The sequence below is a fragment of the Fusarium falciforme genome, chromosome 8 (genome assembly GCF_026873545.1).
Source record: "Fusarium falciforme chromosome 8, complete sequence".
Taxonomy (NCBI): Eukaryota; Fungi; Ascomycota; class Sordariomycetes; order Hypocreales; family Nectriaceae; genus Fusarium; species Fusarium falciforme.
The window spans coordinates 3,661,737-3,683,156 of NC_070551.1; the positions used below are offsets into that span (position 1 = coordinate 3,661,737).

The following is a 21,420-nucleotide window of genomic DNA, read 5'->3' on the forward strand; positions in this document are numbered from 1 at the left end:
CCGTTGTCATTTATCGGCCGACCATCTCTTCCACTCGTTGACAGTACGAAAACTACCACAAGGCATAGACTGGCCTCCTGTATAACAAGCCAACTCATCCCACTTCCCACTACTCTTTAAAGAACAAGATCAGGCTTGACAAAGTCATCATACAATGTCGAGTCTTGCCAGCGATGTGTCCACAGCTGCTCCGACGCAGAGCGCTCCACCTCCGCCTCCGCCAGACCAGGCACAGCTGATGGCAATATTCGCGGCGCGAGCCAGGTGCGATCACGACGCCATGAGGCTTTACGCAGGTGTTCTAGCAGGTCTTATGGGACTCTTTATCATATTCCATTTTTTCAGTCTCCTGCGGCGACCTTTAAAACTTGGGCCTTTTGCTAGGTAAGAAATAAGCAAACACATAAACCAGCTCACTGGCTCTGACACTCACTATTCAGTCTCCGAAGGCTCGTGTCAGTAAAGGTCCCTGGTGTACCGTCTCTTGGCCACGGCACTCTTTTACTAGCTTACCTCGGACTCAACGTCGGCTTCATCTTCGTCTACACTGATACCAGCTTCTTGCCACTGCGCGTCGTTGTCGCTGCCCGAACGGGCTGGTATGTGTTTTCTCCATATATGTCCCCAAGAGGAGCTCTCACTAACAATATTGACAGGTTGGCTGTCGCAAATATCGTCCTTACCGTATTTTTCAGTCTCAAAAACACACCGCTCGGCTACCTAACCGGAGTGTCCTACGAACGACTGAACATCCTCCACCGCATCTCAGGGTTGACCACGTTTCTCCTCGTCGTCGTGCACGCCGCTTCATACTCCTCCGTCTTTCTAGATCAGCAAAACGCAGCCCGACTGCGGGTTCGCGAAGAGATTTTTGGCATCGTAGCGGGCTTCAGTCTTTTGACAGTCGTCATGGCTGCCCTGACCCTGCAGCGTCGCCGCTACGAGCTTTTCTACGTCCTACATGTCGTCTTTTTTGTGGTTTCGCTGGTTTTCATCTCTCTCCACCATCCTACCGCAGCGGAGAGGGTCATCATTGCGATGGGCCTCGCGGCGGGAATGTGGTTCCTCGATCGTCTCGTGCGTGCATCCCGGTTGGTCTACCACGGCATCAACAATACCGCCACGCTGCAGCCGCTTCCCAACGGCGGCACAAGGGTCATCCTGAACAAGAAGCTCCTCGGCGCCAATCCTGGCGAACATGCATTCTTGTGGATTCCGGGAATTCGCCGCTTTGAGACGCACCCTTTCACCATCGCGAGGACAGAACCGCTCGAGTTTGTTGTTGCCTCCCAGGATGGCTTCACTCGCGACCTACACCAGTATGCTTCGAAGAACCCCGGCGCCATCCTGAGAGCGTCAGTCGAGGGGCCTTACGGACAGATACCAGACCCTGCGCGATACGATAGGGTGGTGATATTTGCGGGTGGCAGCGGCGGCAGCTTCGCATTCGGCAGTGCTCTTCGGCTCTTGCAGGCCTCTGAGGACTCTGATAAGAGAGGTATTACCTTGGTATGGTCCATGAGGAACTCAGGTCAGTCTTGAATCTTGGTTTTTCTGATGTGCTTATGACTAACTGCCTTTAGCCCTTCTTGAGTGGTTTTCAGCTCATTTGCACGACGTTGGTCACTTCCCGGGTTTCAAGACTTTGATCCACATCACTGGCCAGAAGGAGATTGAGAAACTGTCCAACCGATCAGGCCTGGGAACAGCAGATGGCTCAGAAGGGGCCCTGGTTTTGGAAGATTCTCTAGGCGATGAGTCGGCTATTGAACTATCGAGCCTGACTGGGGACCAGCCAAGTTACATCCACGGTGCTTCGGTTCACTACCAACGGCCCAATGTCAATGATTTCGTTGCCCAGGCCGTGGAGGGGATGGCCTCCGGTCAGCGAGTCCTGATCATGGCATGCGGGCCGGCGGGGCTGTTGAAGGAAGTCAGGAACGTGACGACATCACGGATGATTTCTGGGGGTCCTCACGTGTCTCTTCATTGCGAGCAGTTTGGATGGTGAGCCCTCGGGTCTGGAAGGAAGGGGGTTATCAGCCCTGGCGTAAGAGGCCTCCTAGTAATGCTTTATCTCCTATGTATTCTCATTAGTTTGACATGCGTGTCACCATACAGCTGTTTATATCCAACAATAGAACTCTCAGCCAACTAGCATGAGGCTACTGCTGTGCCCGGGTCGCTCGCCATCTACGGCTCGAATGCAAGATCGTGCCGATGGCTTACTCTATCTCGACCCGCTAGCATTACAGTAGGTTTGCTTGTCATTCTCTCCTCTCAGATTTCCAGCTGCTTGGGTTCTGTCGAACAAGGCCCGAGTAGAACCAAGTCCCCATTGTATATACATCATAGACTGGCAAGTTGATTGCACGCTGAATCGTGTCCGCATATGGAGGCATGTTTGTGCACTCCAAAACAACGGCCGCAATCTCAGGGTATCGAGACGTCATTGCTCTGGCTTGGTCTACCAGCTCTCTTTGCAGCCTTTCAGCGTCATATTCTTCACCCCTGGCGCAAATACCTCTCAGATGACCGTCATCAGAGGTTCCCCATATTCGCACGTCCTCTGGCTTAATATCGAGCGCAAATAGATGGGCCTCTCCAAGCCTTGTGCTGTCGTATGTCAAGACTCCAATAGCCTTGTCTGCAGGGATAAGGGCACGGAGACTTGACACTTGTATGAGAGATGATGTCGCGATTGGAATCGGCAAACGAGCTGCCAGCCTGCCATGGTCTTTAGTGGCCAGGGATTGGAAGCGAATCGAAGTAGCTACCTTTTCTGAGCCATTGCAAGAAACCCACAACTGGTGATTATTCCCACAGCCCCTCTCTCAGCTAGTCGCTGGCCGGCAGCCACGAATCGCTCAATGAAGGCATCGTCGTATGCAGTGCTTGTAACAATTTGAGATTCACTGGTGCCGGTGACCTTTTCACGAATAAGTGGAAAAGGCCAGGTCTTGTCATTGTAGGGGTCTCCTGGTGGTCTGAAGATGTCAACTTCCACGGCAAGGAAGCCCAGAGGTGGTGGTGCCACAGCGTTGTCGGCCATTGTTGGAGAGAAGTGACCCTTGCTAATCTCCTGAATCGGCGTTTGCTTGGGCCCTTGCAGCTTTATCCTCAATAATCACGTAATATGGGCCGGTGGGCCACGGCTGACCACTCTCGGGGGAAGCCGAGATTCTCCATGACGATCAAAGTGGGGTCCGCAACCTTCCGAGCCGGCGGCCAAGATCCGACATGCCAACCGGAATCACGACCGCTACCCTGCATCATGATGGAGAGCTCGCAGGAGCGTCGGACGTATACAAGGCCAGTCGCGTTCCGTCTTGAAAGCATTGTTACTCTTATCTTCCTCATAGCACACCACCGTAACACCGCCCAGTGTTCACAGCCATCACCATGTCCCCCAGTCGCCTTTCTCAAAAACCCCGTGTCGTGTGCCTTGGCACCCCCAAATATGCCGGCGCCGATTATTTGGACTCGTTCGGCAAAGACTTCGACTTTGAGATGCTCGACGCGGCCAACCGGGCTGAGACGCAACAGAAGCTGCCAGAACTCATCAGCAAAGGCGGTCCCATCGATGCCTTCATCATCCGAATGGGAACACCGCCTTATGAGCCTTTCGACAAGGACTTGCTTGAGGCCCTTGTCCCAGACTGTCGAATTATTACTTCGGCATCAGCAGGATATAATGAATTCGATGTTGAGTGGATGAGCAAGAACAATGTCATTTTCTGCAATTCTGTCGATGCAGTTGCCGAAGCCACCGCTGATATGGCTATGTTCTTGACCTTGGCTGTGCTGCGAAATACCTCCAATGCTGAGCGGATTGCCAAATTGGGGAAATGGAGAGGAGAGGCCGGTGTTCTCATCCCAGCCAGAGATCCCACCAACTTGACACTGGGTATCGTCGGTATGGGTTCAATCGGAAAGGTTAGTTCCGTTGATCTGCCCTGATAAACTGGAATGGTAAAGCTGACCTAGCTCGAATAATAGTACCTTGCCAAAAAGGCGGCCGTTTTCAACATGAAGATCCGATACTACAACCGCCGACAGCTTCCCAAGGACGTCGAGAAAGAATATAATGCCACATACTGCGATTCACTACACGAGCTACTTTCACAGTCCGACGTCATCTCACTCAACTGCCCATTGAATGACAAGACAACCAATCTCATTAGTACAAACGAGTTCGAGGCGATGAAGGATGGGGCGTTCCTGGTCAATACCGCTCGTGGGGCCGTCGTGGACGAGGCTGCTCTCAAGGTTGCCCTCAAGACTGGAAAGGTTGCGAGAGCTGGTTTGGATGTGCTTGTCAACGAGCCCAAGGTTGACTCTTGGTTCTTCGAGCAAGACAATGTTATTATCCAGCCGCATCTTGGTGGTCTGACTGACGTCGCCTTCCAAAAGGCCGAAAGGGAATGTTTCGAGAACATCAGAGCCTACTTTGAGACTGGGAAGGCGAACAGCCCAGTCAACCTGGACCAGCTGAAGGGTGGTTCGAAGATCTAACTAGTTAGAAAAGATCAATGAATACACGAATAAGACTTGTCGTTTCTACCCTAGAGCTTTATCCGATTCAGCCATATAAGACCAGAATATCGAGATTAAACGTCTTCGGCGTCGGGTTTCGATACCGTGATATATGACGGTTATGCCATCTGGTGTTGTGGCTGATGACCTCATCTGATCAACAACCCCAAAGAACTACCTCAGAGAGAGCACATTATTAATTTATCTGTGTGACCCGGATCGATATCGTAGTCAACACCAAAAACTGTGTTGTTATCCACGTATCGATTGCTAAACAGGTCTTCATGAGTTTCAGCTCAGGTCTTGCTTGGTCTACACTGAGAAATTCAGGTTTTGCATGGACAGTCCAGTCACGAAATTGAAAGTACAATTACAATGAAGGTTGAATCTTCGTTTTCTGTCCTACTGATCTATAGTCTCAACACGAAGCTGTAACTTAGACCTCCATCTGTCGACCCTTGGAAGTCAATTTCTGGTCTTGTCCATCGTCGCGCTCGGTACTGGGGAAGCTCAAGGTCAGACACAACTCTATTAAGATCCGGGACAAACTCACTCTTCAATGTCCTCATCGATTCTGCGACCGGAGATGGAGTCGACCCTCATGGTCTTGGCCTTGCTGCGAATCTGCCACCAGGGGCATTCGAACAGGGCATCAATATGCTCCAGGGGGAGACCTGCGGTCTCTGGAACAGCCAAAAAGACATAAATGAGGGACACGAAGCACCACCCAGCGAAGAATATGAAGGCCCCCCAATTGTTCATGCTGCTGAGTATGGATGGGGTCGCGCGGTTGAGTCCGAAGTAGAAAAGCCAGTGGAAGGCTTGAGATAGAGCCGAGCCAAAGGATCGAATGCTGTTGGGCCACAGCTCAGCGCCAAAGACGTAGGGGAGAACGAGGAGGCCTAGGATTAAGCTTGTCAGTTACTTAACAAAATGAGACTGCGATGGTTTTGAATCATACCAACTGCATATCCAAATCCATGGATAAAGATGGCTGCGATCGCAGCTTCAGATGACCCAGGCGCAACAGAACCCGACTGGTGACTCTTGATGTAAGCACCAAGGTAGACGTCCGAGATTAGTTGAATGATGATACCGATGAAGAGCGATTTACGGCGACCCAAGGCATCGATGAAGAAAAATGAGGCGATGAGGGTGTAGAAGAACTTGGAGAGAGAATACATGCTCGACAAGAAGAGGCCATGGCCGTTGGCACCGCTGACCCCCATAAGCGACAGAATCGGCACGAGATAACTCGTGACCGAGTTTGCGCCAGAGAGCTGCGCGAGAGCGTACGAGATAAGAGCCTGCTGGACGCGACGAAGATTGGCGGGAACCATGAAAGTCTCTTTCAGAACATCCTTGAGGCCACCGCTGCCGCCATATTTGGCCTTTTCGTCTTGGATCTGCTCCTCAATGTCGGCGATTTCTCCAGCAACTCGAGGGTGCTCTGCTGGTAGTCCGCGAAGCGCGACAAGAGTCTTGACAGCATCTTCTTTGCGGCCGACTAGCATCAACCAACGCGGAGACTCGTAAGCAAAGAAGCTCGCAGCGATGACGATGGCGCAGATGATAGTTGGTACGAACCAAACTATTTGGTACTGCAAGTGTGAAGGTGCGACATGCAGGAAGCAAGCATACACTGTCAAGGTGCTCACGGTCAAGCTGAGCAGCATGACGACGCTGAACCACACAGTCAGAAGGCCACGAATCTCGGTAGGTGCAATCTCAACGATGGACATGGGGCCGGTGACAGTCAGAGGACCGATACCAAGACCAGAGATGAATCGAGCGGTGTAAAGAGCGCCCATGTTGCCATATGAAAAAGTGGCAACCAGTTGGCCGATGATCCAGATGACAAAGTACAATCGCAAGGACCAGAGCCGCCCGATGCGGTCGTTGATGAAGAATGACAGGCCTGAGCCAACGCCGGCGGTGAGATAGACAAAGGAGATGAAGTTGGCCACCTCTTTGGGGTTGGTGGCAGAGGTGATGCCAAACGTCTGCGAGAATCCCGGGAGAGAGGGCACGACAGAACTGGAGCCCTGGTCCCAAGCTTTGGAGAGTCAGGTACTGGAGAATTTCGAGGGCAATAGAGGAGACTTACTGATGCATAGGCCTGACATGGCATAGAGCGCCGACGAAAGGAGAAGACGTCGATTGAAGATGACTTCGCGTGGCGAGTTGCGAATGCTTTTGACATGCTTCGCCAGCGATGAGTCAGTGAAGACCTTGCTGAAGCCCATGATGGAGTCAGTGAGGAGAGGTTTCCGTCTCGAGGAGAATGTGGAAGCTGGTTCGATTGTCAAGACAAACTAGGAAGTGATGATCTTGTCCGCTGTCAGAAGTTTCTTCGGCGGGTTCAGTGCAAGAATATATCACCACCTACAAAGCCTCGCTTCGCCTACTCGACCTCGGAGGAGCCACAAGCTAGTCGCGCCAAGCATGAGCTGCATTCGTTACCCCAGATGCTTATCTCTTCCCCACAGGATATCCTCGTGAGCCGGCACCGCGAATCCTGGATTCTCCCGAACTAGCGTATGGGTGGAATCATCACGAGAGCACTTGATATCGGGGGAACCCGAGTTGCTGGGGCCCCCCGCTTCGGTTAGACTCGATTAGGCCCTAGCGCTCTCTAGCGTCTTCTTATCATTGTTATCATCGTTATCGTCATTTTGCAGCCGATAAAATGATTCACGCTGACTCGCAAACTCCCGGAGTGGCAACATGTTAGCTCAACATCGTCGAGTTCTGGGCTGATAAAATCCGATACCACATCATTTGCCTAGCAAAATCACCAACGCAATCCGCCCAGAGACCGACCATGTCACCTTTGAGAAAAGACGATCCAATCGTCATTGTTGGCGCAGGAATCTTCGGTCTGAGCACCGCCCTACACCTTGGCAGGCGTGGCTACGACCAGGTAACGGTTCTCGATAAGCAAGATTATGATCAAGGGCTCTACTCGTATGCAAAGGGTTGTGACGCTGCATCAGCAGGTGAGCTCCTGGCCTCAATGCGTTATTGATCAAGCATTGTGAACTAATGAAAAAAAAAAAAAAGATTTGAACAAAATTATTCGATCAGCTTATGGAACTCAGACTGAGTACCAAGAACTCTCGATTGAGGCCATCCAGTTGTGGAACCAATGGAATCTTGATTTGGCCAACGGGGAGGTGCCGCCTGGCATGAGCCCATCCGACAAAGTCTTTTTCAATAACGGAGCTATTTCCTTCAACGAGGGAGACGTCCTACCCCCGTTTGAACAGGCTACGATCGAAGGTGCAAAGAAGCTGGGGCTTGCAACACCGCTCATCACCAATAACCCCCACGATATCGAGGCCGCGAGGCAATTGGGCTTCGACACTGACCAATTCAGGTCCAAGGCTCGTGGGAAAGCCATGGTAGGCATTCTTGATACGAGTGGCGGCCATGTTGCAGCCGACAAGGCTTGTCGTCTTGCTCTCCACAAGGCAAGGCGCCTTGGAGTCAAGTTCATCTTTGGTGCTCAATCGGGGACCTTCGAATCTCTCATCCGGAAGGGTGGCAGAGTTATCGGTGTTCGAACCAAGGACAATCAAGTTCATGATGCAAAGCTTACCATCATGGCTTGTGGAGCCTATACGCCGGTCCTTGTCCCCGAGCTTGATGGGCTGTGCGAAGCCACAGCAGGTTCCGTGGCCGTTTTCAAGATTCCAAAGACATCTCCACTGTTTGAGCGACTCTCATCAAGCAACTTCCCTATCTGGATGTACAAGATGAGAGATGGTGCCAAAGGGGGCCTTTACGGCTTCGCCCTTGACTCCGAGGGCCACTTCAAGATCGGATACCGTGGCACCAAGTACACCAACCCCCAGATCCAGCCAGATGGAAAGGAGCGCAGCGTCCCCGTAACGAGATGGACTGACGGGCAAAAGCTCACTCAGATTCCGAAACAAGCCATGGATACCATCGCCTCCTTTGTCTCGGAGCATATCCCAGAAGTCTTCGAGGAAGTTGGCGATGTTGCTTTCACAAGAGCATGTTGGTATACTGATACCTTTGATAACCACTTCGTCATTGACCGTGTACCGGATCAGCCAGGCCTCATGGTTGTCACAGGAGGTAGCGGCCATGCCTTCAAGTTTCTACCGAATATCGGGGACTGGGTGGTGGACATTATAGAGGAGGTGAAAACTCATCGTCCAGCTATCAAGGCATGGAGGTGGAGGAGCCAAGGAGATAGAGAGCCGATCAATGTTCTTATGGAAGGGAGGAAGGGGCCGAGGGCTTTGCAAAACGTGGTCCTGACAGGTTCCATTCATGGGCCAACCTCAAAGAGGCCCTCGATGCTATAGTTTCATACAAGACGCTGCATAGTGGCCTTTTTCCACGGCATTAATGGCTCACCTACATGCCAGGGACTCTAAGTAGATATGATAACTTGCCAAAAATCACCCCTTTGGTTGTTCCGATGTGGACGCCGTCTGCTCTCGTATACAATTGATCCCAACAAGGCAGATAGTGCCCCAAACTATTGAGGTTATAGTTCCGTACTCATTTCAAGTGTAATAAAGAAAGATTTAATGGTGCCTTGGTCTGAATGAGCATCATATCTTTCTGAAGGGCATACCCTTGAACGTGTGTGCCGAGAGAGTCACAAGAGCTGTCTGCCCCTTACCCTTTACTTATTGGCAGCCGAGATCGATATGCAAGTAAACTTTATGGCGCAGAAAAAAAAAACTTTAATAATACCCTACTGAACTGAACTCGTCTAGCACAACGCAGGATTCATTGCTTACGTTGTAACCCTCCCATTGTAGCTCCCTTACTGAAGAAAGTCCCCCCTGGTCTCTTTCAAGATCAACTGATACTCTGGCTCGAACTGCATATACATCACCTCAGGAGTTCCAGTGCCATCCTTCGTATATTGTGCCTCCTCGTCACTGACCAGAGACTTCTTGAGCTGGGTGCCATTAGGAGTCATAGCAGCCTCAACGAGTAATTGAGTCTGGCAAGCTCGCTCCAAAGCAATGAAAAATGCTGCCGCCTCGCCAATAGTCCCACCCGCTGTTAACAAGCCATGATTTTGCAGGATGATGTTCTTAGCGGCACCGAGGGCATCAGCGATGCGGCCACCCTCCTCTTTAGCAAAGACCACGCCACCGAAGCTGCCATAGACCGCAAGGTCTTTGTAAAACATGCATGAATCCTGGTTGAGCATGTCAATGGGCTTCCCGAACGTTGACCAGGCTCGACCATATGGGCTATGGAGGTGACAAGCGGCATTGATGTCTGGCCGTCGCTTGTGGATGGCGGCATGAATCATGAAGCCCGCCGTGTTAACGGGCCTCTCTCCACCACCAATTCGGTTGCCGTCCTCATCAATGTGGACCATATCAGAGATGGTTAGCAGGCCAAAATGGACCCCGTATGGGTTGATCCAAAAGGTATCTGGCCGAACGGGGTCTGAACAAATGGCCAAAGGTATTAGACCCAAACTGACCCGGTAGAGACTGATGAGCACGAGAGAAACTCACCTCTTAGACTGATGTGACCGCTTCCTCCATCCGCAAACCCGAGCTTGGCAAAGACGCGGAACGCACCGGCCATCTGTTCCAGCTGCCAACGCCTCGTCTCCTCCTTAGTCTGAAACTGGGGGATCCGGTGGAGTCTCTTCGGCTTACCATCCTTGCCGCTTGTCACATTCAATGAAGAAGAGGTCGCAACTGTGACTGTGGCGGTGGATGACATTGCGAAGTTGTTGCGGAAAGTGGAAATAGACTTGGTACCAAAACTGATACTTGATCGTGATGCTTGAACAATATGCAAGACCCTGGCAATGGTTGAAGCATGTAAATAGTTGTTGTTATCCGTGGGGACTCGGTAACCCCCGTGATTGGCCAGATTGATCCAAGCCTCCAGACACCCCAGGCGTGGATTTGAAAGCCAGTTCATTCGGTAACACCCGACGTCGTTTGTGATATAATCGTGGCTGTCGATAATGATGAGGATAGGATACGGGTTTTGTGAGTTAGCTTTCAGTACCAACTGCTTCTTGTCATCTTCTTTGGTTCACTCCAGCTATCACTAAGTGTTTTCCCAACACTTTACAACTCTTGAGCTCATCAAGATGTCGACTATCACTATGGGATCAACAACCGCCGGGGGCGCTCCCTATGGCTCGGCTGAACCATTCATGGACCCCAATGATGTTCGGACAGCCTTCACCGTTGCCATGTCCGCGATGTACAGAAACGAAGTTCCCTTGTATGGAGACCTCATCCGTATTGTACAGTCTATCAACAAGGAGGTTCTCTCTGCAAAATCCCAGTTAGCAGATCAGACAGGCATCGGCGAAAGCGCTGTGCCTCAAAGACTTGATCTAGAGCGACATGGTGCAATACGACTGGGAACTCCCTATGAATTAAGGACCGTTTCCCGTATCTTCGCCGTCATCGGTCTTAAAGCCGTGGGCTACTACGATCTTTCTATCGCCGGACTCCCAATGCACGCCACTTGCTTCCGGCCCATTGATCTCGCCTCTCTCAACAAGAACCCTTTCCGCGTTTTTACTACCCTACTTCGACCAGAGTTGCTGTCTGATAAAGAGGCTCGGGACTTGGCCACGAAGCTCTTGACCAGACGCAACATCTTCAGTTCCAGACTTCTTGACCTCACTAGTACAGCTGAAGGCCAGAGCAACCGTCTCACTGCTTCACAAGCAGAGGAGTTCATACTTGAAGCAATGAAAACGTTCAGCTGGAGGCCTGAAGCATCAGCGACTGAGGACGAGTACAAGGCACTCGCTGCTGAACATCCAATCTTGGCAGACATTGCCTCATTCAAGAGCTCCCACATCAATCACCTGACTCCAAGAACGCTAGATATCGTGGCCAGCCAGGAGAGAATGAAAGTTGAGGGTCTCAAAGTCAAAAACCGCATCGAGGGCCCTCCACGTCGCCAATGTCCCATTCTGCTCCGCCAAACAAGCTTCCTGGCTCTCGAAGAACGAATCAAGTTCCGGAACTCTGAGGGTACCCTTGTTGAAGGAACGCACAGAGCTCGATTCGGAGAGATTGAGGAACGCGGAGCTGCCGTTACGCCTGCTGGTAGGAAGTTATACGACGCCTTGTTGGAGAAGGCCATGGACAAATGCCAAGCTCTTTCCTGCAACAAAAAGCCAGCGTTGATGGATGAGCTCCTGAGTGAGGTGTTTCGGGAGTATCCAGACACCTGGACTGAGCTCAGGAGACGGGAACTGGTCTATTGCACATACCGGCGAACTAGGAAACCACTTTCAAAAGATCCGTCCAAGATGCCCTCTCTGGAAGATCTTGTCTCTCAAGGCTACCTGGAAGCCGAGCCAATCACCTATGAGGACTTTCTTCCCTTCTCCGCCGCTGGTATCTTTCAGTCAAACCTGACTTCAAGCAAAGGGTCTTCTTTATGTAAGATGGGGAGACCAGATCAGGAAGGTTACGAAAAGGCTCTCGGCGGCGCGCTACTGAGTGCTGATGATCTGTACCTCAAGTCTCAGCGTGAAAGCATCGAGAAGTGCGGTCTGGGTTCAGGTTGAAGGATGTGACGGAAACCAAGAGGATATCTGTTCAATAGGTAGTTCATAGCTACATTGATAGAGCCATACAGATCAAGCTAAATAAAATCATTTCGTTAATGGCATTGCATGATATCACATATCTAAAGATGTCGGAGGTGCTTCGGCCGTGATATCCGTTTGTGTGTTCCGCATCCCTTGAAGTAGTTGCTGGACAAACCACTCAGACTCCGTCGGCATATCGCTGGCGCCAAGCTCCATAATCCAGTCCTCCAGGGGTTGTGAGTCCACTGCTTCCCCCGAGTGCGAAGTAGGTGGCACAGCAGAGTTGCCATGCGGCCTCCATTCATCTCCGCAAACGAGGCCGATGGTTTTCTCAGAAAGCACTTCGAAGATATCCCGGTACGGAGTAGCTTTACTCCATCGTTCGGCTATAATGACAAGTGCTGTGTTGCAGGCCATGCAAGTGTTGATTACGTCCATTTTCTTGGCCGTTTGCCTCACTCTTGCTGATTTCCAGATACAATACAGATAGGTAAGGCCACCAAGGAAGAGAATATGCAATGAGCCCCAAGTAAACTGCATGGATTGGTACTGAAACAGCCGTCGGTAGAGAAGGCATATTTCTTTCGCCTTCTGCGAGCAAGTCTCAAGTGCATGCTCAACAGATTCCTCTTCCCCAGGAGGTGGCTTGTGCGTGATCCAGTAACGGTATAGAAGGAGGACTGAGTGGTCATAAGCTAGTTTGAACCACTCCCGAGACGCAAATACGGACAATGGATCAAGACCAGCTGTATCAGGTGACTGCGGAATTTCGGCATGCCAGCTCTCGAGTTCTTTAGCAAGTTGATCGATCAAGGGCTTCTTTGCAACCTCTTGGCTCGGAGAACATTTCGTGATGGCTGGATAGATACTGTTGCCAATCTTTGACCAGAGTCGACGTAGTTTGATAACATGGATAGCCCCTGTCATGTTGGTTGGTGGCTCATCTGGAGAGGCCCGAGGGCTCTGAAGCAGGCCCAAAGCGTTGATATGCTCATCATTGATATCCAGAGGGAGCTGGAAAAATGCCCGTTAGTAAACAAGAATTTAGGTGTGGCCAGACGCCTACCTCAGCATCGATGCAATCATCGGGGATGCCAACTGGCCGACCAAGAATAAAGGATGCAACACGGTCGATATCGTATGCCACCCAAAAGCATCGATTGGACATCTCGGCAATCAGAGGATTCGAGTTCTTGCGATATGTAGATGCGCTTCTGTGGTAGCCCAGTTCGATGCTATACCGAATTGCCAGTCCAGAGAGTTTCCTGAGATGATCAGCGTCTGGGTAATCGCTCCATTGCGTGTGCCGCTGATGGACAACATAGCCGATTCTTGGCACCTACCACAAACTTCCCCCAGCAGGGGATCTGATAGAGTAGACGGCACAGCAAAGCAGGCTTTGTATTGACTCAATACCATCAAGCTCTAGAACTGAAGGCTGGTGTGCGAGCGCCATATTGTAGTAGGATTCCGCTGTATCGTAATGGGTAGGGCCAAGGGCTAGGGAGGCAATTGCGTATACCATCCAGACGAAGAACTGGGCGATATCGCCAGCAAGTGAGAGGTTGCCAGTGCTATCCGCCTTGAAACATAGCTCTTCCCAGAACCGAAATGTTGGTCGATGCAAGAAAGGGTATTGAGGATGAATGTTGTTGAAGTATGCCTGAGACAATGTGGTCCCGAGAGGTGCCGAAGGGAAGGTGATGGGAAATGGCGTTGCCAACTCCCAGCTTGAATTGCCGTGGCTGAAGTTGATACCGCTGGCTTGAGAGCCTCCGACTTTCTTGGGAAGATTCATAGCTGCACTAACAACACGGGAAAATGACACAGCAGAGGAAGGACCGAAGTAGTGAGGCTCCTTGCTTGCTGTTGTGAGGCATAACAGAGCAACATCGGCGGAGAGCTGGTCAGCCGGGTCCTCCACGTCCAGAGATGCATCGTGTTGATGGCGTTCGGCAGCACCTGCATCCGATACTATGGGCGCTCTTTCGCCATTCCGCAATGCTGAGGGCTGGGGCATCTCGGGGAATGGAGCAGAAGGCGATAAGTCGCCGTGGGCTTTCTCGAGCCCAGCAAGATGATCCAAGGCTACATCAGGTCGGACTTGTTGGAGGAGGCCTTCTAAATAGGCGACTCTTGCTTCCAACGACTGCATGTAGTCTCGAGGACGGAATAGACCCGTCGCAGGATCTTCAACGAGGCACTCTAAATGGCCATGTCAACACCGGCCGGACTGTTTGTTCGGATGTGTAGCTTGGCCCACCTCGCCCATTTTTTGAGCAGTTTTGACATCTTGGTACTTGTCCATCGCACTATCTGAAAGTCAGAGGAGGTATAGCACATGAGGGTGGAAGACCGTGCCTTGAGCTTTTTCTGCTTGCAGCCGACGCAGGCGAGCAAGGTCCGCTCTCCAACGCGGGGGCGCTTGACAGGGTGAGGATTGTCCATATTCGGAGGTGCCATGGTGATGGCCACGGAACCTGGTAGCGGAAGCCCTGTACTGGTGTCGACGTAGTAACGAGTCTGACTGCAAGGGCGCGAGATGAGTATGGAAACAGGAGATGTAGCCAGAAGAGTCAAATGAGATCACGAGGAGACGTTGAGACTGGGAGCCATTATTGGCGCCTCGGGAAGCTCCGATTGCCTCCACATTCAACTCGCCCGGCGCATCGGCAGGGCACTCGCTAAGAAACACCCTCCCAGGGGCCCACTATTTTCCAAGATAACCACATTTCGTAAGCAGCATGCTGGCCCATGCTGATCTGGAATCAGATAACCCTATACCCATGAAATACCATGAAGAAAATGAGATCTAAGCCGCGTATGTGGATAAACGGGTTTTAAAAATACATCTATCTGCCAAATACACCTTGAGATACCGCTGGGCGTAATTTTGACCTACTCATCAAAAGTGGTGCATTTTTCACACATTTGCCTTATGCTCTAACTCATTCTTGTCACGGCCGTGACATGGGCCAGGCGGGGAAGCCTGGCAGAACGATCTGACTAAGCAGGGGACCGAACTTCGTCCATAACGGTCCCAAGGACCGAACGACAGAAACATCGGTCCTACCCTGGACCGAGTTTCAGGACAATCGGTCCAAGCAATGCACACCAGTATATAGAACACACTCTTTACACTCTCTTATGTAGAAGCTACCTCAGCTATCAATACAACTTGGTTACACTCAGTACCTTTGAGCACATTACCAGACGTGACTACTTCTCCATTGCTCAGACTACGCCCAGCACTCTCTGCCAACATAAACCCAGCACGGCCGGTTTATCCCTTGGGAAACACACAATCGTCACAATTCTTAAACATGACATAGGTACATTTACGATCCCCTCTACGCTGTTCTTCCTTGATTGACCAACTGACATATCAACCAATAAGAGCACATTCTTATATTCTCATATCAGTTACAGCTTACTTCTTCCTTCCACCCCCAACGAAGAATATTTCTTGCCCAATCCCTCTCGTGCTTCTCACTTGTAGCCATGCGAATAATATGAGTAAGCTCCAAGAAGGCAACCAGAAGTATTTCGTCGCCCTTATTTCTACGTAACCTCTAGCGATAGAATAGACTTCTCTGCAGATCACAATGCCAGTCTAAGTATTTAAATAATTTTAATATATTTTTTTTTTAAGTCTAAGTAGTATTTTTATTTAATAAGATATATTATCTTATTATTAATTTTAATTATATTTAAGATATCTTTTATAATAAATTTTTCTAATTTATTAATTTTTATAAAATAATAATTAATAATAATATTATTAAAAGAATTTTAATTATTATATTATAATAATAAATATTATAGTAATAAAATAATATTTCTATATTATAATATATTTTATATAAATTTATTTTATTCTTAAATTAAATTTTTTTATTAATATAATATTTTTTAAAAATATATAAAAGTTATTATAAAATAATATAAATATTAATTTTATATTTAATTAAGAGTTTATTTTATTTTATTTAAGAAATTTTTTTTATATATTATTAATTTTTTATTATACTTTTTAATTTATATAATTTTAAATAATTTTATATTTATAAGAGAATAATAATAATAATACTTATTTATCCCTTACTAGGCCTCTTAGAAATTATAGGTCCTTAGAGAAGGTATAGATTTCTAAAAGGGATAATAATAAGGTAAGAATTTAATAGGGAATTATTTAGTCTACTTAGGGGTTCTTATAAGGGAATTCCCTAGGAATTCCCTTAGGTTTCCCTTAAGAATTCTTTAGGGAATTCCTAGGGAATTCTCTAAGAGGTTACCTAGAAAAGTAGGTCTAACCTTCCGGGGAAATCCTAGAGATTTCCTAGGGATTTCCCGGTTATATAGTTCCTAGGGATTTCCCTAATAAGTCCCCCTAACTAAGATAGGCGCTATCCCTAGTATCTACCTTTTATATAGCTATATCTTATGCGGTAGCTTTTATTATTATAATACTAAGTAAATATTAATAAAGGTAAAAATAAATAAAAGAAATTATTATCTTATTATAATAATTATATCTTATAAATATATTTTTCTTTTATCCTCTATATACCTTATATTTCTTATTATTATATATATAAACTCCCTCTTGCTATATATTATAGCTCCCCTAGGTATTATCTTATCTCATTAATATACCCTTTTAAGTACTATTACCTTTATTACCTACTAGGTTTTTATTATTATTATTATTATTATTATTCTAGGTAGGTTTAATATTATAAATATCTTAATTATATTAGGCCTAATAGTTAATCTCTAGGGTTTATATAAACTCGCTGCTATTTATAGTATAATAGAGGTATTAAAACTAGCTATTATAGCTAGCTATAATAGGTATAGGTCTCCCTGGGGTAAATATATTATTATCCTTAGTTAGTCCCTATAGGATTAAATTACTTATAATAGCTAAGATATAGTAATTAGTAATCTAGGTATTTTATATAACTTAGAGAAAATAAATAAGCCCTTTATTAGGGTTATTAAAAATAGATTAATCTAAGATATTAGGAATTAGCGTATTTATACTTAGGTAAGTAATCTATAGCTTATATAATAAGAGGTCTATTATTAATATAAAATAATTATTAATCTTAAGGAGGTATATAGCCTTAAAAAAAGAAAAGTTTTTCTTAGTTTTATTTTATATTATTTTAAGGATAATATTAAAGCCCTTAATATATGCCTAATTAAAAAAGAGAATAGCCTAGTTAGTAAATATAAGCTAAAAATAGGCTACTAGTTAGTTATTTATATTATATTAGTCCTTAATAATTATATACCCCGCGGGGAACTTTCTTTTACTATTTATAGCTATGCCCTAGTTTTATATAACTTAATACTTAATAAATTATATAAGGGCATTATTATTATTATTTTTTATTTTATTAAAGCAGCCCCTTTTAGATAACTTTACCTATAAGTAGCTAATACTAAAGGGAATAAGTATATTATTATAGTTTCTAAAAGTATAATTAGTCTACCTAGTAGACTAAAGGTAAGACCTAAAAATAGTAATAGAAGTTTAAGTATTATTAATATTATATTACTTTTAGACCTAGTTATAAAACTTATTAATCCCCTTAGCCCCTCTAAGCTCTTTTAGCTAGTCTTTTATAGCTATAATAAGGTCGCTAGAGACCTAGGGCTAGGTAAGTTAGTTAATAACCTTAGAGAGGATATAGGCTATTTTTACTAATCCTAGTATATTACTAATAATATTTCCTTCCTTAGGCTTATAGTTATCTTAGAGCTAATTATTCTTTTTCTTAAACTATCTATCTATATTATAAGGCTATCTTTATAGTATTATAAAGGTAAGAGCAGGGATAATTTCTAGTTTATTACTATTATTATTAGTCTTAGGGAAGTCCCTAAAAAATTAAGTACTTAGGATATATATTATAGTCCTTTGCTTATATAAAATAAATAGGGTTAATATAGAGAGTTAATTATAAGCGGTAAGATTATTTTCTTTTATTTATTAATACTTAGAATAATTATAGTAAAGGTTTTTAAATAAGAAATAAAATCCCTTTTATAGATTAGAAATACTTATAATAGGGTTATAGCTATCTTAGATCGCCTAAGCTTAGAATATAATATAGATATTAAGGTTATAACTAGTCTAGTAGCTAAAATAGCTAGCCTTTTAGGTTTTAATAAGATAAGCTTCTAGCTATAAATCTAAATAGCCTAGATATACCTATTATATATAAGGTTACCTATTAGTTTAGTAATAATATAAGAAAATAAAGTATAATAAGTTAAGTCTTTAGCTAGGTAGGCTTAGGCATTATAGGGGGAAAAATACTTAATAGGCTATAATTTACTTATTATAATCTAATTATAATAGTAAAAAAAGAAAAAGAGGTAAGCCCTAAGGAACTAAGAAAAAAAAGAAAATGAATATTTAAGAATTAAATATACTAGTTTATTATTATTATAAATTATATTATTAATACCTAGGTAATATTTAGCTATTAGACTAGTAATATTAACTATATATTAATAGAGAAATTATAAGGAAATCCCTTAGATTTCCTTAGAAATTCCCCTATATATATTTATATAATTAGCCTAGCCCCCTCTTTATTAGCTTTTTTATTTCCCGCGTATTTAATTCCTTTATTAAATATCCTTATTATAAGTATTATTACTTTAATATAATAAGTACTCTTTTATTCTTAGCTTATATTTCTTATATATATACCTTAGATTTATTAATAAGCACCTAAGTTATATCCTTTTATTTAAACTTAGTTATTACCTTTAGGGCATTAATAATATCCTTATTAATTTAATTATTAAAATTACTTAGGTATCTTTTTTAAACTATTAAGTACTCTATCTTAGGCTTATTATATTTAAACTTCCTTTACCTTATATTAATAATTTATTTTACTTTAAAGTATTAATAATTATCCTTTTATTTCCTTATATTTTCCTTAATTAATATAAGGCCTAATTATTCCCTTAGATTATTAATAAGTAATAGATAAATAATAGAAATTACTAAGTAAATAAAAAGGTTATTTTTTATATTAAGGTAATATATTAGCTTTCTTATTTATTTAATAATAAAATAAGGGCTAGCTTATTTTTTTTAAATATCTTTATTTTATTATTTATTACTTTATAGCCTTTTTTTATCTATAATAATACCTAATCTCTTAGTTTAAATTAAAAAAAGTAATACTTCTTATTATATACTTATTTTATAGCGGCCTAAGTAAAGATAATAAATAAATATATATCTTTTTAGGGTATAGCTTTATTAAGTTAGTTTATTATATCTCTTATATATTAAAGGTTATTATTTATTTTTTACTTAGTAATAAGCTTACTAAGAATGGTTTAAATTATATTAATATAAGTATTATTTATAATAAATTAAAGTAATATAACTACTATTATCTAGGGGGCTATTAGGTTATTATTTATCTAATATTATAAGGCGATCTTAATTACCTAGTTATACTATTTTATAGTCTTATCTATCTATAAATACTACGCTATAGATATATATAGCTTTATCCCTATAATAAATTAGAGTATTTACTAAAAGGCGCTAAGGAACTTTAGGTCTTAATTTAAAATAATTACCTATAATAAGCCCTAATTATACTTTCTTAGCTTATTTATTAAAGATAGGGCTTATTGCTTTATTATAAACTCTATATAGCTTAGAATAACTAGGGATATATAGCTAAACTTATATATAACTATAAGGAAAGCATTAAAGGTACTAAAGCTATAGTTTATCTATAGTTATCCCTCGCTAGGCATATTTAGTAGCCTAGTAATAAAGTCTATTGCGATTATATAAAATAGGACTAGTAGGGTTTAGATAGATATAAGTTCCCTAGGTGGCATATTTCTATTAGTTTTATTCTATTTATATATATTATATTATCTCTATATATTCTTAACCTTATAGTTAAGGCAGTTAATAATAAAGGACTTCTAGAGGTTTTTTCTTATATTTTTAGGACCTAGGTAAAACTTTTAGTTATATATATCTTATATTAGGTTTATTGCTATTTAATTAGGAATATAAAGCTAGCGGTAGTTATTATGCTTAATTAGGTATAATAAGCTATATTATTAAATAAATATAAGGCTATCCTACTTATCTTAGTCTCTTAGTTATTTAAGGATACTTTTTTATTATATTTTAGTTTTATATTACTATAAGATAATATCCTTAATAATAGGGCTTATTAATGCTTCTAAGTAATAATAAATAATATTATATAATCCCCTAGTATTTTATCCTTAGTTAAGCTCTTTCTTATTATTATCTAGTAGTAATTAAGCCCTTAATAGCTATAAGAGGGCGTCTTTAATTAGGTTAGTAATCTCTAGTATATATTAAACTATAATAAGGTATTAGCTAAGGTATTAAAATACTTAGATTAATTAGTTATTTGCCTATAAGCTTAATAAGAATACTATAAGCTAGTTAATAATATTATAAATAATAATATAATTAATAAGGATTTATATTTTATTAAATTAATTTATTAGGCATAGAATTATTTAAATTAGCCTAGGGTTATTAAGACTAGAATTCTTCTAATTAATTTAATATAAATATAATTCTTACTATTAAGAATATCTAATCTATGCGGGGTATTAAATTCTTATCCTAGAAGTAGTCTTATACTAAGTTAGTTTATAATCTAGGCGCCTATTCTAGCTTTAGCTATGGCGGGCTACTTATCTTTCGTTTTAGGGATATATAAGGTAAACTTAGCTTATCTAATAGTATATAATTACCTTACTCTATAAAGAGTAATAGTTTAAGTAAGGTCTTATTATATATCTATTAAAAAAGGGAGGAAATCCTATCTAATAACTAATTATTTAGCTCTTATATTAATATAGACTTCTCTCTAGGTTTTATTACTTAGGGAGTTTATAATTTATATTTATATAAATATATAAATAGCTAATTAGCTAGGTCTTAATATAATATATATAAGCTTATATTTTATTATAATAATAAAGATTAGCTTATTATATACTTTTATTATAAATTTTATTTATTATTTATTAGGTATAAAATTTATAATTTCTAAGATCTTAGCTATTAATAAGGTATTTATTACTAGGTTAATTACCTTTTTATTTAGTTTATTAATAATATTATAATTAGATATTACCTAGGTAAAATATATATAGGTTTCTTTATTTTTAATAATAGCTTATAGGGTAATTTATTATTCCTTAGTAAGGAAATATTTATTTTTTATATTTCTTTATACTTTTTTAATAATAAT

At 43.2% G+C, this 21,420-nt stretch overlaps 6 protein-coding genes and 2 pseudogenes across 8 annotated transcripts, besides 2 other annotated features; 4 read left to right on the plus strand and 4 right to left on the minus strand.

Annotated features, from left to right (window-relative positions):
• Positions 1 to 154: 154 nt before the first annotated feature.
• Positions 155 to 2,011, plus strand: NCS54_01091600 (FAD-binding FR-type domain-containing protein; the record flags this gene model as incomplete). The annotated part of the gene is made up of 4 exons (XM_053156206.1): positions 155 to 384; positions 441 to 599; positions 657 to 1,531; positions 1,584 to 2,011. The coding sequence occupies 4 exons, from the start codon at positions 155 to 157 to the stop codon at positions 2,009 to 2,011; spliced, it is 1,692 nt and encodes a 563-aa protein (XP_053012181.1).
• Positions 2,012 to 2,267: 256 nt separating this feature from the next.
• Positions 2,268 to 3,052, minus strand: NCS54_01091700 (Hypothetical protein; the record flags this gene model as incomplete). The annotated part of the gene is made up of 2 exons (XM_053156207.1): positions 2,268 to 2,727; positions 2,778 to 3,052. 2 exons carry the CDS (start codon positions 3,050 to 3,052, stop codon positions 2,268 to 2,270), a joined length of 735 nt encoding a protein of 244 aa, XP_053012182.1.
• Positions 3,053 to 3,387: 335 nt separating this feature from the next.
• NCS54_01091800 lies at positions 3,388 to 4,515 on the plus strand (annotated as a pseudogene). Its single transcript has 2 exons — positions 3,388 to 3,936; positions 4,000 to 4,515.
• Positions 3,388 to 4,515: a sequence feature.
• Positions 4,516 to 4,972: 457 nt separating this feature from the next.
• On the minus strand, positions 4,973 to 6,827 carry NCS54_01091900 (annotated as a pseudogene). Its single transcript has 4 exons — positions 6,644 to 6,827; positions 5,498 to 6,592; positions 5,090 to 5,438; positions 4,973 to 5,036 (listed from the first exon to the last, which is right to left on the minus strand).
• Positions 4,973 to 6,827: a sequence feature.
• A 533-nt stretch (positions 6,828 to 7,360) lies between these two features.
• On the plus strand, positions 7,361 to 8,873 carry NCS54_01092000 (DAO domain-containing protein; the record flags this gene model as incomplete). The annotated part of the gene is made up of 2 exons (XM_053156208.1): positions 7,361 to 7,535; positions 7,624 to 8,873. 2 exons carry the CDS (start codon positions 7,361 to 7,363, stop codon positions 8,871 to 8,873), a joined length of 1,425 nt encoding a protein of 474 aa, XP_053012183.1.
• Positions 8,874 to 9,343: 470 nt separating this feature from the next.
• On the minus strand, positions 9,344 to 10,269 carry NCS54_01092100 (Aldolase-II domain-containing protein; the record flags this gene model as incomplete). The annotated part of the gene is made up of 2 exons (XM_053156209.1): positions 9,344 to 9,984; positions 10,056 to 10,269. The coding sequence occupies 2 exons, from the start codon at positions 10,267 to 10,269 to the stop codon at positions 9,344 to 9,346; spliced, it is 855 nt and encodes a 284-aa protein (XP_053012184.1).
• Positions 10,270 to 10,648: 379 nt separating this feature from the next.
• NCS54_01092200 (DUF1338 domain-containing protein) lies at positions 10,649 to 12,094 on the plus strand (the record flags this gene model as incomplete). Its single annotated transcript, XM_053156210.1, has 1 exon — positions 10,649 to 12,094. One exon carries the CDS (start codon positions 10,649 to 10,651, stop codon positions 12,092 to 12,094), a length of 1,446 nt encoding a protein of 481 aa, XP_053012185.1.
• A 114-nt stretch (positions 12,095 to 12,208) lies between these two features.
• Positions 12,209 to 14,581, minus strand: NCS54_01092300 (Fungal-trans domain-containing protein; the record flags this gene model as incomplete). The annotated part of the gene is made up of 4 exons (XM_053156211.1): positions 12,209 to 13,132; positions 13,185 to 13,383; positions 13,462 to 14,323; positions 14,419 to 14,581. 4 exons carry the CDS (start codon positions 14,579 to 14,581, stop codon positions 12,209 to 12,211), a joined length of 2,148 nt encoding a protein of 715 aa, XP_053012186.1.
• Positions 14,582 to 21,420: the final 6,839 nt, after the last annotated feature.